Source organism: Stigmatopora argus, chromosome 10, assembly GCF_051989625.1.
Source record: "Stigmatopora argus isolate UIUO_Sarg chromosome 10, RoL_Sarg_1.0, whole genome shotgun sequence".
Lineage (NCBI taxonomy): Eukaryota > Metazoa > Chordata > Actinopteri > Syngnathiformes > Syngnathidae > Stigmatopora > Stigmatopora argus.
In genome coordinates this window covers 654,672-670,961 of record NC_135396.1, presented here as the reverse complement: position 1 = coordinate 670,961, position 16,290 = coordinate 654,672, and the positions used below count along the sequence as shown (strand labels likewise).

The 16,290-nt window shown below is 49.5% G+C and overlaps 1 protein-coding gene across 1 annotated transcript in view; it reads right to left on the bottom strand.

Moving 5' to 3' along the window:
* LOC144083068 (protocadherin-16-like) overlaps positions 1 to 16,290 on the bottom strand; it is a 49,180-nt gene that overhangs the window by 11,094 nt on the left and 21,796 nt on the right. The window contains exons 2-9 of the mRNA XM_077610543.1: positions 5,904 to 6,101; positions 4,965 to 5,196; positions 4,635 to 4,871; positions 3,002 to 4,021; positions 2,404 to 2,591; positions 2,214 to 2,310; positions 1,187 to 1,344; positions 255 to 1,086 (exon numbers count right to left, since the gene is read on the bottom strand). Of these exons, the coding sequence (XP_077466669.1) occupies positions 255 to 1,086; positions 1,187 to 1,344; positions 2,214 to 2,310; positions 2,404 to 2,591; positions 3,002 to 4,021; positions 4,635 to 4,871; positions 4,965 to 5,196; positions 5,904 to 6,101 (2,962 nt within the window). The remainder of the gene's footprint in view (positions 1 to 254; positions 1,087 to 1,186; positions 1,345 to 2,213; positions 2,311 to 2,403; positions 2,592 to 3,001; positions 4,022 to 4,634; positions 4,872 to 4,964; positions 5,197 to 5,903; positions 6,102 to 16,290) is intronic.

Genomic DNA, 16,290 nt, shown 5'->3' with positions numbered 1-16,290 from the left:
TTTTATATTTTTTAAATAAAACTCAAGGCGGCCCGGCGGGTGATTAGTTCGTAATTTTCAGTTGGATTTCGAGTCCAAAAAACACTTTTTTTAAAGAAACTAATGAAACGTTGACGTTTCGATTTGACTTTTTGAATGAAAAATGACGCTTCCTTTTTTGAATGCTGCTCCCTTTTTTTAACGGTGACGCATTTCTCGTTGATTTTGGCAACAAAGTTCACTCATATTTCATCGACGGCCCCACGGGGACTTACCGGTGTCGGGGTCCAGGGCGAAGGTCCCGTCCGTGTTCCCCTCGGCCATCCGATAGGTCACCCGGCCGTTCTCCCCCTTGTCGGCGTCGCCGGCCACCACGTAGAGGGCCACCGAGCCCGGGGGGCGGTCCTCCGTCACACTGGCCGCCGCCGGCGAGGCGAACGCCGGCGCGTTGTCGTTCTCGTCCGTCACGTAGATCCTGGCCGTGATCGACGCCCGCTTCCTGGCGGCGGGGTCCGGCGCCGAGTCGGTGGCTGCCACCACCAGGGTCAGGACGGGCCGCTCCTCGTGGTCCAGCTCCCCCTCCAGCGTCAGGACCCCCGTGGCGTGGTCCAGCGACAGCAGTCCGGGCGCCGGGGGGAACTGGCGCTCCAGCGAGTAGGTCAGCCGACCGTTGGGGCCGCCGGCGTGGTCGCCGTCGGCCGCCCGGAACACGAAGAGTCGGCTACCCGGCCGGGCGCTCTCCGAGACCACCACGGCGACGGGGTCCTCGGGAAACTCGGGCGCGTGGTCGTTGCTGTCGTCCACGTCCACGTCCAGGTGGACCAGCGTGCTGACGGGCGGCTCCCGGGAGAAGTCGTCCACGCGGACGGTCAGCGCGTAGCGCGCCTGCCGCTCGTAGTCCAGCGGACCGGCCAGGTAGACGTCTCCGGTGGAGCGGTCCACCGCCAGGGTCCCGTCCCGGTCCGTGCCGCCCACCACCGCGTAGGTGGCCCGGCCCTCGCCCAGGCGGACGGAGCCCAGCAGCGAACCCGGCTCCGCCTCCTCCAGCGAGTTCAAGGCCACGGACGGCGACTTATGCCCCCGAGACGGACCGCCGGTGCCGAGGACCTGCCGTCAAAAAAGTGGGAGAGAGCTAGTTAGGTAGGGTTCAAGTTCCAGGGCCCGTCGGTCGGAGTTATGAGGAAAAGTGTGCCCGGTGGTGCCCAACCTGGACGGCGAGGGAGCAGGAGGCGCTGCGAGGCGGTAGTCCCCGGTCGCTAGCCGTCACCGTCAAGGCGTACTCGGCGCGTTCCGACTGGATGAGCGCCGACGACGAGCGCAGCTCGCCCGTGTTGGGGTTCAGGAAGAAGCGCTCGGCCCTGGGACCTAGAAGACAAGGGGCCCCAAAAGGGTCGTCATCCAACAGAGCCCAAAGTTTCTCCGTAAAGTCAACGTTTTGAAAGCTTTGTCCAGGCCCTGAGGCAGGAAAGCACCCCAAAAGTAAATCATGTGTCCATTTAATGTGTATGCTGAAATTCAAATGCAGATTATTATACAGGGATATTTACTCTTTTTTTAAAAAGAAATATTACATTTTTTACTTCTATAGTTTAAAGCAGGTGTAGGGAACCTGTGGCTCGGGAGCCATATGTGGCTCTTTCCATGGGTGCATATGGCTCTCCACTAACCTGTGAGGTCAAATATGGAAATCACTGGTGAACGCACTGTGGCCTTGACACTACCTCTAGCACCACTTTAATCATAATTTTGTTTTTTATTACTATTCTACATACATGATATCATCACCATAAGAATGTTGTCAAAATAATTCAGACTTTTTGTACTTTAAAAGTGGTGAAATTATAGTGAAATTATCCCAAAAAATCACACATTTTCATGTATTTTTACTTTTCAATTCTGAGAATGGCTCTCAAGAAATCACATTAGAAAATATGAATTGTTTATGGCTCTCTCTGTCAAAAAGGTTCCCGACCCCTGCTTTAAAGTCATCTCAAATTTACATTTTCATTGCGCCCTGCGATTGGCCGGCCACCGATTCAAGGTGTCCCCCACTTCTGGCCCGGAGTCAGCTGGGATAGACTCCAGCACCCCCCGTGACCCTCATGAGGATAAAGCGGTTCAGAAAATGAGATGAAAAACTAAATATATTGACTGTTTTCTTCTTTTAGTCAAAAAAACAAAGTGTCACGTTTGACGGAAGCCCGTCGGCAAGCGTCCGCACATTTTGAACGTACCTGACAAAGAGTAGACCACGGTGCCGTTCTCGCCCTGGTCGGGGTCTTTGGCCTGCACCGTGCCCAGCAGCGCCCCAGCGGACCGACCCTCCGCCACCTGTCCGTCCGCCACGCACAAATCCGTTTTCAAAACCCACTTCCGCCGGAATAACGAGCGCCAAACGTCATGTCCTCTCGCGGCGGCCGTCACCTGGAAGATGAGTTTATTGCCCGCCCGGCCGTGGACGAATGCCGGCGCGTTGTCGTTGTCGTCCAGCACGCTGACGAAGACGGTACCGGTGGCGCTGCGTGGCGGAGAACCTCCGTCCTGGACCACCACGGCCAGCTGGTAGCTGGACTGGCGTTCCCGGTCCAGAGCCGCTCCGGTGCTCAACTCGCCTGGAAGAGAACGTCGTTGTTGGCTTTTCTTCGGGTGCTCCGGTTTCCTCCCGGCATCCCGACAACCGGCGAGCGTGTGCGGTCGTTTGGTTGCCGGTCTTTTGGTCGCCGGTCTTTTGGTCGCCGTCTTTTGGTCGCCGTTTTTTGGTCGCCGGACTTTTGGTCACGGTCTTTTGGTCGCCCGGACCCAAACACCGGGCGACCAAAAGACCGTAGACAAAACACAATAAAAGTACGGCAAATTTGGAGCTTTTCTTTAGCCTAATAATAATTTAAATATAAATTTAATAATTTGCAGTTTGTATTTAGGGAATTTGAGCAACGATTTAAATGGTAATTATCAATAACCTTCCGGGTGACCAAAAGACCGGCAACCAAACGGCCCAGTACAACCGGCGAGGAGGCGTCACCTGTTTGCGGATGGATCCGGAAGTTCCGATCCGAGCGCAGCAGGCGGAAGGTCAGCCGCCCGTTGGCGCCGGCGTCGCGGTCGGCGGCCGGCACGCGGCCGAAGCCCGTCCCGGCCGGCGCGTTCTCCCCGACGGCGGCGAAGATCCGCTCCCGCGCCAGCCGGGGGGCGTTGTCGTTCTCGTCCGTGACCGAGATCCTGACGGTGGCGCTGCCGCTCTTTTTGGGCCCTCCGTCGTTGTCCCCGGCGCCGGCCAGCACGGTCAGCAGGTACATGTCCTTCAGCTCTCGGTCCAGGGCGCTCTTGACGAAGAGCCAGCCGCTGTCGGGGGCAACGCCGAAGGCGGCCGCGTCACCGTCCGCTCGCAGGCCGTACGAAAGGGCGCCCGTGGTCTCCACGTCCAGGGCTCGCACCCGCAGGAAGCGGGTGCCGATCGGCGTCCCTTCCTTCAGCTCCACCCTGTAGCTCAGGGTATCGAACATGGGTCCCTGCTGGTTCTCCGCTTGGACGTGGACCACCAGCGTGAAGGTGGCGCTGAGCTGAGGCGCGCCGCCGTCTCGGGCGATCACCCGCAGATCGTGGCGCGGGGCGCTCTCGTAGTCCAGGGCGGTCAGCAGTCGGATCTCGCCGCTGTGGCGCTCCACGCCGAAAGCCCCCCGGACGCCGCTGGGGGCGGACAGGTCGAAGGAGAGCCGCCCGTTGGCGCCCGAGTCGGCGTCCTCGGCCCGGACGCGGTACACCACCGCGCCCGCCTCCGTCCGCTCCGGGAGCATCAGGGACTCGGAGGACGAGGGGAGGAAGACGGGCGGGTTGTCGTTGACGTCGTCCACCGCCACGCGCACCCGGGTCCGGCCGAACGCCGGCGGGTTCCCAGCACGGACTTGCACTTCCAGGTCCAGCGTGGGTTGGGCTTCGTGGTCCAGGGAGAGGCGGGTCCGCAGCACCCCCGTGTCCGGGTCCACCGTGAAGTAGCCCGCGGGGTCCCCGGAGCTGATGGCGTAAACCAGGTCTCCGGGGGGGCCTGGCCCAGGAGAAACACAAAACCCACAAGTTACCGTCGACCAAGCGCGCCATTTGTCAATTTACAACAACAACAAAAATCATAAACCATTAAAAAAATCAGTGATGTAGTGAAACCGCGATACTCGAGGGATAACTGTATTTGGGTCCGTGTGTGGTTGTTTGGTCGCCGGTCTTTTGGTCGCCCGGACCGCAACAACGGTCGACCAAAAGACCGGCGACCAAAACAAGGTAAAACAAGACGGTCTACGCATGAATAAAAGCCCACAATGGCCATGAGCAGTTTCACTGAGCCCAAGTGTGAGTGTAGAAGAGTTTGTATGTACATGCGCTGTCCCTTTAAGAAGCTATGTCAGTTCAGTCAGGGTCTTAACAAGTTCTCCAACAAAACACAATAAAAGTCTGGGAAATTTGGAGCTTTTCTTTAGCCTAATAATTAATAGGGCATTAAGGATGACTAAATAGGCATTCACAGTTTGTATTTAGGGAATTTGAGCAACAATTTAAATGGTAATTATCAATAACCTTCCAGGCGACCAAAAGACCGGCGACTAAACGACCGAGTACCATTTGGGTCAGCGCTCAGAAGCTGCTTTAGCGAACTTGTACCGTACCTGTCTGGGTCTTGGCCAGGACGCCGCCCACCACGGTCCCCTGCAAAACGTCCTCGGAAACCGCAAAGTGGTACTGCGCCCGCTGGAAGACCGGGGGCGCCACCGCGCCCGCCGCCACGCTGATGTTGACCTGGGCGTTCGCCGGGGCGCTCAGACCTCCGCCGTCCCGGGCCGAGATCGCCAACTGGATGACCGAGTCGGCCTTGCCGTGGACGGGCCGAGACAGCGAGATCACTCCTGCGCAGAGCGATCCGACAGACTCGTTCGTTTCCAAATACATTGTTTAAAATCCATCGGGAAGCCGACGTCTTGGCGCTCGGGCCCGCCCACCTGTGTCTTTGTTGAGCGTGAAGTAAGGGGAAGACCCCCCGGGCAGGGTCTGGTAGGTCACCCTGCCGTTGTCTCCGGCGTCGGCGTCGTGGGCGAACACCCGCACCACCGAGGTCCCGGGGGCGCTCTGCGAGCTGAGGCTGACGGCGTAGCTCAGCGGGTAGAAGGCGGGTCTGTTATCGTTCACGTCCAGGACATCCACCTTCACCTGGGCCGACGCGCTCAGCCCACCCTGCCGACAAATCAAAAGCCCTCTCAAACGCGGAAATGGAGCCAGGCAATGTTCCCTCTAATTTTTTGTTTGTCTGGGCAGAAAGACAACCTCCCTGAGCACACTGAGTACCGACCGGTGTGAGCAACATCATCATTGGTCGCTATGGGCATACACCAGTATCACATGTCTACTACACATAAATGATTTAGTCATAATAAAATGTAATGATTAATATCTATGAATGGGCGGCCCGGCGGATGAGTGGTTTGCGCGTCGGCCTCACAGCTAAATTTGTTTTATAATTTTTTTTTTTAAAAAGGATTTTATTTTGTGCGCTCCATATGATTTTCTGTGCGCATAGAAGACGAGAGTAGTGCGCAATTGCGCACGCGCGCAGCTTAGAGGGAACAATGGAGCCAGGTGAAAATTTCCCGGTTTCAGACGGACAGCCTCCCTCCCGCGGGGCCGATTGGTCTCCTCGGCCGCGTACAATGCGGCCATTTTATTCGCCGGGAGCAGGTGGCAAAAAGCAGGGAGGCTGCCGTTCAAGCTGACAAAACATTAGCGCCTGACAGTTGGTCTAATCGCTTTAACACGCCGGTCGCGGTACGTGTTGTCTTAAGAATTTTGAGACGGAAATCCACTGACGACCGGTCGCCGCGATCGACGGAAACTTGAAGAAACGGGGCGTTGGTGTGTTTTTTTTGTCAGTGGCGCTCACTCACCCCGTCCACGGCGGTGACGGTCAAGTCGTAGGAGGCGTGGCCTCCGTCGCGGTCCAGCGTGGCGTCGGTGCAGATGAGCCCGGTTTCTTTGTCGATGGTGAAGTGGGAGGTGACACCGCCGCCGCCGACGCTCTTGTTAGAGCTCAGCGAGTAGCTGATGGAGCCAAAAGAGCCGCCGTCCGCGTCCCTCGCCAGCACCTGAGGACAAAACGTGGGTCCTTGAGTAAGGTAGGGTAGGATAGGATAAGATAAGATAAGGCGGGGCTGGCCAATGACAGGCGGGCATAGACGTCCAAGCCCTTTCACCTGGGAGAAAACCCAAAAAAAGATGGCGGGTGCTCTGGCTCTAATAATAGACCTTTTCATATTCATCAATCTCTGTGAAGGTTTTCCAATTTTGGCCGCCGCCGCCCCCGTCTGAATCTTTTTGTTCTCTCCGCTTCGTCCACATGTTGCACATAAAAACGTTGATATTTATGGGAGAAAGTAGGAAAGTAGAAAAGTAGAAAAAAGAAATGAGACATGCTTGAAAGTCAGTTCAGGGTTTGGAACTCCTTTGCCAAAGTTCTTTCGAGTTCTTTGCAAAAAAAAGGGGCCAAGAAAAATGAAAAATAAAGAAATAAAACTGATAAGAATACTGAAATAAGATGAGTTTTTTTTAAATGCAAAAAAATACAAGTGAAAAATGAACATGCATATGAAAATGAGAGATAAGGCTTAGAAAATAAAAATATAGGCGCAAATGAATACAAAAAGAAATTAAATTGATCCATTTTCTGAACCGCTTATCCTCACACGGGTCGCAGGGGGTGCTGGAGCCTATCCCGGCTAACGACGAGCCCCACCCTAAATCGGTGGCTAGGCCAGCGGACAAAGGACAACCAATCACAGAGCTAGGGCCAATGTACAGTCTAAATTTAGCCTGTTAGCCAGCTAGCCTAGCATGTGTGTTTTTGGGATGCGGGAGGAAACCAGAGCACCCGGAGAAAACCCACACAAGCCCGGGCAGAACATGCGAACTCCACACAGCGGGATGGAAGCCCCTTTCATCTTTGTATTATTGTTGCTAGGCTATAAACTGGCTAAAATTGCTGTCTCGATTTGATCTTGCATTTTTAACGTCAACCTGCCCAAGAGACTAAAGATGGAAATTAGAATCTTACATATTATTTTCATTCATATGGATTGTCCCTGGATGAAATAAATCAAACTCAAACATATTTGGCGCAATCCGAGCCGCCATGTGGCCAAGTCGGAAAATCCGCCACTTGGCGTATTTTCCCCGGATTTTTAACGGCGGTATTCGGGGCCGATAGCCACCAGCGGCTAATGAACGGGAAGTCCGGGCGGTCCGATCCGATTGGAGTGACGGCTGGAAAGGGCGCCGGAGCCCACGTGAGCAATTAGGAGCGCCGTCCGATGGACCGGCCCGAGAACACGCCGATCGTTAAGAGGGAAAGGTAAGGAGGGGAAGTGTGGCCTACGGAAAAAATAAACAAAAATGGGTCGAGTGGGCGGGCAGGCGGTTTTGGCGCTTTGGGAAAGCCGCTTGCGCCGGTGGTCACGACGATATCCTGGCACGACTTCTGAAGCGACAAGGACGGAAGGACACCTCCTGCTGGACACGCTAAATTACCCAAAGAGCTGAAGACGCGGCACGGTTGCCAGATTGGAAAATCTGCCCAGGAAATGGATGGTGTCTTTTCTGTCCACCCTATCTAAAGACATTTTGCAACATTATAATCATATAAAAACGGTGATTTCGATGAAGAAGAAAAAAATCACCAATCCCGTTTTTTTCACTTGTGTGGATTTGTTTCAATAGTGTCAATATAAAGAAATATTGCTATATGACTATATTACCATTTTTCCGGTCTAAGTTTTTAGACAAATACTTTGTTTAGAAGCTAATTTTGGTGCTACACAAATGAAAAAAAGACATTGGTGATTTTTTTTCTGCCATCTTGAAATTTTATATGATTATAATGTTATTCTAATGGGAAGGGCAAATGTTTACGTTTAGATATCGTTGTCCCCGCCCCCTTATTTAATACATTTCTTGGGTATGGGATCGGCAGATTCTCAAAGTGAGTCAAACCCAAAGAAAAGCCCGGATTTTAGTCGACTACATATAGCAGGGGTAGGGAACCTATGGCTCGGGAGCCACAAGTAGCTCTTTTGATGGTTGCATATGGCTCTGAGCTAAAATATGGAAAGCGGTGTTGAGAGAGCCGAGTCCCGAATGCACCAATAGGAACGTCACGTCAGCACTGTGGCATTGATTTTTTTGTCATTAGTCTTCTGCATCTATTCTCTCATTGATACTCATTGATATTCATTGATTAGCAAAAGCGTAACAATGTTCAGAATTCAAAGACTTTTTGTACTTTAAAAGTGGTAAAATGACTTAAAAATTGGCACATTTTCATGTATTTTGACTTTTAAATGGTGAGTATGGCTCTCAAGGAATAACATTTGAAAATAGGAATTGTTTATGGCTCTCTCTTTCAAAAAGGTTCCCCACCCCTGATATATAGCATGACTACAAGGGAAAAAAAGTAATGGTGGGATGTACATATGTTGGATTTTGGAAGGGCATTTAGTCCATTAGTTTTCATCTGGGAATGTTTAATAACTCCTTAGCTGTAGTATTTGTTGATGTTTTTGCTGGTCCAGACCAATCAATGATTGGACCCAAAAGCAAAAAAAAGGCGGAGCTCTCCAACCTATCGCGTGAGAGACACTAATTCATTCAAAGCCGACTTTTTTTTGGGGGTGCTGTTGTTGTTTCGTGGGCTCCCCGTCACCCCCCCCCCTCCCCCCCCCCCTCCCACAAAAGAGCTTCTTCTTCTTCTTCTTCGGGAACGCTACGCAGTCACGCTCATTTAAACACTTTCTAATTACGGAAGGAAAACAGTCCACGTTCGGATCGCCGCGTCCTCGCGTGACTTGGCGGGGGGAAACAAAAAAAAAAAAAAAGAAAATAAGAAAAAAATCAATTCCAGATTGGCCGAGCCTTGTCCAGATGTCCGTTAAAATGACGTGCGCTTCAACAAGTGGCGAAACGTCGTCAAAATGTCCGCCAGGAGCGCCAACTAAATTTAGGGGACGTTCAATCCACTTCATCTTTTAATTTTATTCTTCACATTGAAATGGAAACAACAGATAATGACAAAAAAATGTTTTTTTTGTTCAATGACTAAAAGTCAATGACATATAATAGCTTTTTTTTCATTCCTGTGATTCCATAACCTGCGCCCCCTTTACCAGGGCCCCCCTAAACCCCGGCTCCGTATTGACTTTAGCCAAATGTTCCATTCCAACTGAAAAAAGAAGGATTAAGGCTCACGGATAAGAGCGGTGGACCTCAAGCGAGCAAAGTTCAGCTCTTCGCGTGGCCAATTGCGAAAAACAACCTTTCCGCCAGGTGGCAAAACAAAAGGACGTCAAAGCCCGGCCGGCTCCGGCACCCTTGCGAGGCCTAGCGAGCGCGCCCCGTCGTCGGACGCTCGGCGAGAGCGAGCCGAAGATGATCCGATCGAACGAGGACCGACCGGGGTTGAAGAGAAAACAAGCCGGGGTGGATTGGAAAAACACCTGGCGCCGTTTCTGGGGACGCATTGCGAGTAAATGTCCAAAACAGGCGGTCGTGAGGTCACGCGCCCGCGTCGGACGCGCCGACGGACGCGACGGCCTCGCGCCGGCCTTTCGAGACGATCCCAGAAGGGTCGTTGGGAGATTTGGAGTCCAGCCGCGGCCAAACTTTGCAGTTTTTGACAAGACTGGAACCCCAAAAGGCCACTCAAATGGAGCAAGTGATTTGGACGTCTATCGTTGTCAATAGCAGGCCATGAGTTCATTTTGCCTGACTGACAGGTCATTTTAGGGTGCTTAAAGGTCACCGCTGGTAGATTTTGGATCATTTTGAGGGACTTTTTCTTGGTTTGTCGGTTCCTGCTGGTTTTGGGCCATTTCCAGGTCACTTCCTGTTGGTTTTGGAGCATTTCAAGCTCATGGGCTGCCATTGGATGTGCCATTTTGGACTCGGGTTGGTACGCGGGCCGCATTAACGTCAACTCGATTTTATGTGGGTAGGACCATTTTAGATATAATATTTAGATTTTTTTATTTATAAATGGATTAAAAGAACTGGATTAAAAGCCCTGAATATTCCGTTTTTTATAGATCTAAAACACTGTTTATGTTAGCTTTTTTTATATATATTTTTAGATTTTACAAAATGATTTTTGAACTAAAAACACAGAAAAAATGGATTAAAAATTACAATTATTGATTTAAAAAGGGGGAAAATCAGGAAATGTAATATACATCTATACTCTTCATTTTAATTTGATCCTAAAACAGAAAGTCGGCACTCATGATTTACTTTCCCGGGCCACACAAAATGAGGCGGCGGGCCAGATTTGGCCCCCGGGCCGCCACTTTGACACATGTGGAATACGGAATAGAGCCAAGTGCAGTAGTCACCCAACTCACAAATTTCCAGTTTGGTGGTGCCCTTGCTTCCAGGTGACTTCCTGTTAGTTTTGGGGCATTTCAAGGTGACTTCCTGGTGGTTTTAGGGCATTTTAAGGTTCCTGGTTTGCTCATTTTGACGGCAGTGAGCGAAAGAACCAATAGGGAATAGAGCCAAGTGCAGTCGTCACACAACTTGATCGCACAACTCCCAAATTTCCAGTTTGTCAGTGTCCTTGTTGGGGAAAAAACGTGTTTAATTAAAATTCTCATTAATGACGTGGCGTAGGAATGAGCCACAATGGGTGGAAGCGGCTGGGGGACCCTCGCTAAGCATTTCTTCCCGTCCCGAGTCAGCGTTCTTCAAAGAGTTCTTCAACTTGACGGACAGCGCGTTCCCCATCAAATGGCGTGCCGTTGGTTGGCCGCGCCGACGGCGCCAACGGAGGAAAGATTTACGGCCATTTTGATGTTTACGGCCGCGTTCTAATTGCCGAGTGGAAAGAGACGGACGGCCTGGGAAAAATAAATAAATAAATAACTAAACAAAAACTCTGCCCGCCCCGGCTGACGTTTGCCCGCAAATAAACTCCAAACGGGACCGTGTTCTATTTTCGTAGCCGTCCAAGCATGAGAATGTTGCACAATCAAACAAACGGCAATAAATTACGCATGAAATTGCACCGTTACAAAAAAAAGAAGAAGAAAAAAACAGGTCGCTCCGGTCCAATGCCATTTTGATTTCAGGCAAAATAATTAGAGGGTGGAACGGTCAAATCAATCATTTTGGGAGGGTTGGCAGCCAGGCTTCTTTTTCAATAAACGGTTCCAACGGGAAACGGCCGGCGGTCGTCTTTCACCAGTGGAACAAGAAAATCAGAGATTGATCCGTTCTGGTGATCATTTGTGATTAAGTATAGGAAGAGAGTGCGATCAATCAAATTTTTTTTCTTAAAAATCTATTCATACCTCGAGTATAAACCTTAAAAATTATGAATTTAACTAAACTAAACTACTATTACTACTACAGCTCCAACTAGTGGATGTATAACACAATCACTACCACTACTACTACTACTTAGTAGTAGTAGTAGTAGTAGTAGTAGTAGTAGTAGTAGTAGTAGTAGTAGTAGTAGTAGTAGTAGTAGTGATGTAGTCATGGTGGTAGTAGTAGTAGTAGTAGTACTACTACTACCACCATGACTACATCACTACCACTACTACCACAGTATTTGATAATCCAGTGTGCCTTGTATATGAAACTAATTTTAAAATTAATTGAAACTGCATCTTACATGTGGATCAATATTAGCTAATCAATGTACACAAGTCCCTTTAGCACAGCTCCATCAAGTTAATGTACAACACACATTTTAACCACCACCACCACCAATACTACTACTACTACTACTACTACTACAGCGGCATCTGGCGGATCCCCCTACCATTACTGCGCCTAATAATCTGTCACGCCTTATATGTGAAACCAATTTGAAGATAGGCTATTCACTCAAGGCGCGCCTTATAGTGCGGACAATAGAGTACGGGAATTTTTCTTCAGGGGGGGGGGTGAATAACCACATCCAATTTTGTTCCAAGTCCGAGCGCATCTTCACCCTTGAAACGCATTGGCTTCGGCGACGACTTCAACACGGGTCGGACGGACGTGGTCCCGCCACGTAACGGACGGAAAACAACACGGCGTTGAAGGAATTCAAATGAGCTTATTAACGGTCGCTTGGTCGGTCGGAGTGGCTTCTGCGGCCGACCTTTAGCGAGTCTCAGGGCGCGCGCCACCACAGGCCGGCCAAATCCGACGAGTAAACACCGGCAAGTAAATGAAGCGCGCCGTCGGCGTGCGAAGCTTCCTTCCTTGGCGTGAGCGCGTGTTCGTGTTGGACTCTCGGCTAAGGCAATATTTTCCCAATGAAAATGGAGTGTTGACAAGAGCCGAGAGCTCGCGAGCCACAAAATGCAAACATTTGAAAAGAGGTCCCGAAACACAGCGGCAAAAGGCGGGACGCACCGTCGCCGTCAAGTGATAGAAAACATTCAAACCGCAATCCGTGGAGGCTTCCCACCTTCTGCTCATCTTCCGAACCCCTAAAAAAAGCCCCCGTAAACGGACCCTCTCGGCCGGGATATTTATTTAGCTTTTGGGCAAATATTTGGCTGATAGGGAAACGACGGTTTATCTCGTACATGTTTTTGCGTGATTGATTTCAAACAAGCTCGTATCCGAGTATACACGAGGTCGTCGTCTCGTCTCGCCAATGCACGCACGTAAACAAGGTACACGGTCGATTGGTCGCTAGTCTTTTGGTCGTCGATCTTTTGGTCGCCGGTCTTTTGGTCGCCCGGAAGGTTATTGATAATTACCATTTAAATGGTTGCTCAAATTCCCTAAATACGAACTGCAAATGACTATTTAATCATACTCAATGCCCTATTAATTATTAGGCTAAAGAAAAGCTCCAAATTTCCCAGACTTTTATTGTTTTTTGTTGGAGAACTTGTTAAGAAGACCCTGACGGACGTCGCTTCTTAAAGGGACAACACATGTACATCCAAACTCTTCTACACTCACATGTGGGCTCAGTGAAACTGCTCAGGGCCATTGTTGGCTTTTATTCATGCGTAGACCGTCTTGTTTTACCTTGTTTTGTCGCCCGTCTTTTGGTCGTCGGTCTTTTGGTCGCCCGGACCGCGACAACGGGCGACCAAAAGACCGGCGACCAAAAGATCCGCAACCAATCGACCGCACACGGTAAACAAGATGTCCGCCGAATACGCCAGCACTAAACTGCTGCCGTCGGGGTCCCTCTACTTTTCGGTCATTCTTTTTTTTTTCATTCTAGTTTGGGAAAAATGAATGGATGATCCAATGAACAGCGTCGGCCCCCCCGGTCAAAATGGATCGGACGTCTAGCGCCGTCAATGGCACGGAAAGATGAGCGTTCACAGCCAGTTAAGTCAATTGCTCGTCAATGAGTTCAATTGGCGTCACTTCTTTTTCATTTGACTTCAATTTTAAGGTGCTTACGGGTCACTTCCTGTCAATTTTGGGTCATTTCCTATGGATTTGGAGGGACTTGTTGTTCGTTTGGCGGTTCCTGTTGGGTTTTGCGGCATTTTAAGGTTTCTTGTTAACTCATTGGCTGCCATTGAAGGCGCCGATTTGGAAAAAAACAACAAAAAAAACTGTACTTGATCACACAACTCATAAACATCCGGGTTTCTACTTCTTTTACAGCAAGATCAACTAAGGATGCCAACTCCGGCACCCCCGGCCGGCTGGGCCCCCTCATTCTCTTTTCCTTTGAGTGGCGGCGCACCCCTGGGTCGAATTTTCCTGGCCAGATCCTTTGAAGGATGTAATAAAGGCAGATATTGGGCGGAAGAAAGGAATGCGTCATCTAACGGCATCTGACGACTTTTACTCGGATCCAGTTCCACTTTGGTGAAAAGCCGCCAAGTTGCCGTATCAACTTGACAGATCTCGTAAGGAAATGGCTGAGGATTGTGGGAAGAAAAAAAATCCGACATTATCGGCTACTATGATAATCACGCGGCTTAAAAATCAACTTATCGCTTTGGGATATGATAGATATGTTATTTTGGAACAGTTTGTACGTGAGCTTTCAAAAGACCGATCATATCTCAATGCGTCCGCCAGCCAATATTCAATTGAAAGCTTTATTGACACCATACATACGCACATACCGTATTGGCCCGAATATAAGACGCTGTTTTTGCATGGAAATAAGATTGAAAAAGTGTTGGTTGTCTTTCATTTTGGCGTCTAGACATTATACCCATTTGCAACGCTAGATGGCTCCAAATATATTTAAGGTGTTATTGCAATTTTGTTGTTTTATCAGAGTAGATTGGTTCATTTACATTTTTAAAAACATGTAAAAATGTGAGTGCACTTTAATTGACATATTCAAATGTTCAGCAGATACTAAGATGTGATAGACAGTTTTTGAATGATTTGAATGAGGCAAAATAATGTGATTTTTCGCTAAAATATATTGGGTTTTTTTTTTTCAGATGTACTATTATTATTTTTTGTATAAAAAGAGGCAAAATAACATGATTTTTCGCTACAATATATTGTTATAATCATTTTTTTCAGATGTGCTATTATTATTTTTTGTATAAAAATTGAATTTGGTCTTCAAAAAGTCTTTTTTGAAAGTTTAGATTTGAAAAAAAATGGGGTCGTCTTATATTCGGGCCAATAAACAAACATACTTGCTAGTGTGCGCAAAAGTATAACAAAAAGTGCACATATTAACGATCACGAAGGACCCCGACCAAATGCTAGCGGATAATGTGACTAGCTAACTCTAAACACAACCGGTAGCATTTTTCGTGCTTGCCAATCCCCCCCAAAATGGACGAATCCGTCTCACGTCAACACGTACGTGGTTAAAAATGAGCGGTGAACACGTTTGTGAGAAAGTTGCGCTCTCACAATACACCAATTGATCATTTCTTAAGCACCTGCAGCATATTTTTATGAGCTTTAGCGGCAAATCCTTTTCCATAATCGGCTCCAAGTACCAGTCAACTTGGGAGGTCCCGTGTCAAAATGGGGGCCCCTTAACCCACTCTCCCACAATGCTACCGGCTAAGCTAAGCTAAGGCAGAAGAGTAACCTGATTTTGCTACAAAGCAAAGGCGGCGGCATTTGAGCTTCTTTTTAAACTCATTAGCAGCCATTGAAGGCGCTATTTTGACGGCAGGAGGCCAAAGAACCAATAGGAAACTTCTAATTGGACGGCGCCCTTGTTGAAAAAAATCTAAGTATTTAATTCTGTACACTATGAACGGGCTACAAAGTGTTCGTCAGGCTGCTAGGGGGCCCTAGCGGGGCCACTTCGGGCCCACGGGCCGCAACTTCCACACCGGCCGCTTTAGTCGGACTTTTGGGCTTGGGTCCCTTTGATAAGCGCCGTGTTTGTACAGCTTGAAAAGATTCCGATGCTAATCAAGTGCGTTCCATCCGCCCTGCCCGTCCGTCCCGCCGCTGTTCTTTTTTTTTTTTCCTTCTTCTTTTCCCCACTCGCGATTTAAATCCTCATATGGTCTTTATTCCAGTGGCTGAACAGAGCACCTGTTTGCTGAAAAATGGGGCCCGGTCGGGTCTTCCGGGAGACGCTTTTGCGCTCCGGTCCCGATACAAAGCGGTCGGCGGACGTCACGCTCGGCGGGAGAGGTCGCCGAGCAGATAGCGCGTGGGGAACGGCAAACCTTGAGCCTGTCAAAAGAGGTCCTTGGCTTCTTTGATGACGCCGCCGCCGTCGTCGCTTACTAGGGGGGTATTGGGTCTATTCTCCCCCCCCCAAAAAATCTAGACTACTCGTAATCTTGGAGCCGTTCGCCTCTGCATAGTTGAAACCGACAAAGGGCGGGAGGAAGGGGGGGGGGACTTTGCAGAGGTCGCGCGAGTCGGAGGGAAACTCTAGGTGAGACTCGTTGATTTTACCGTGTGACGACCCGGAATAAGAAATTATAAGTCGGTCGAGTATACGCCTTATGATACAATGCGATATACAAAAAAAACAATGGCCCAAAATCGGGGCAAACCGACAACAAGTCCCTCAAAATCAATAGCAAATGATCCAAAATTGACAGAAAGTGACCAGAAAGTACCCTAAAATGGAAGTAAAAAAAACAAAAGTGACGCGCAATGAACTCATTGATAATGATTGATTGGCTTAAACTGGCATTGGATGTTCATCTTTCAGCGCTAGACGTCCAATCCAATCGGATTTCATTCGCCCCGCCCAGTCAAAAGGGATTGGACGCCTGGCGCCGGACGTCAATAGCGGACAAGTGAAACAACTTTTTGGATTTTTTTTAGGGGACTGAAGTGACTCATGACTTTTTCTCGTATTTCACT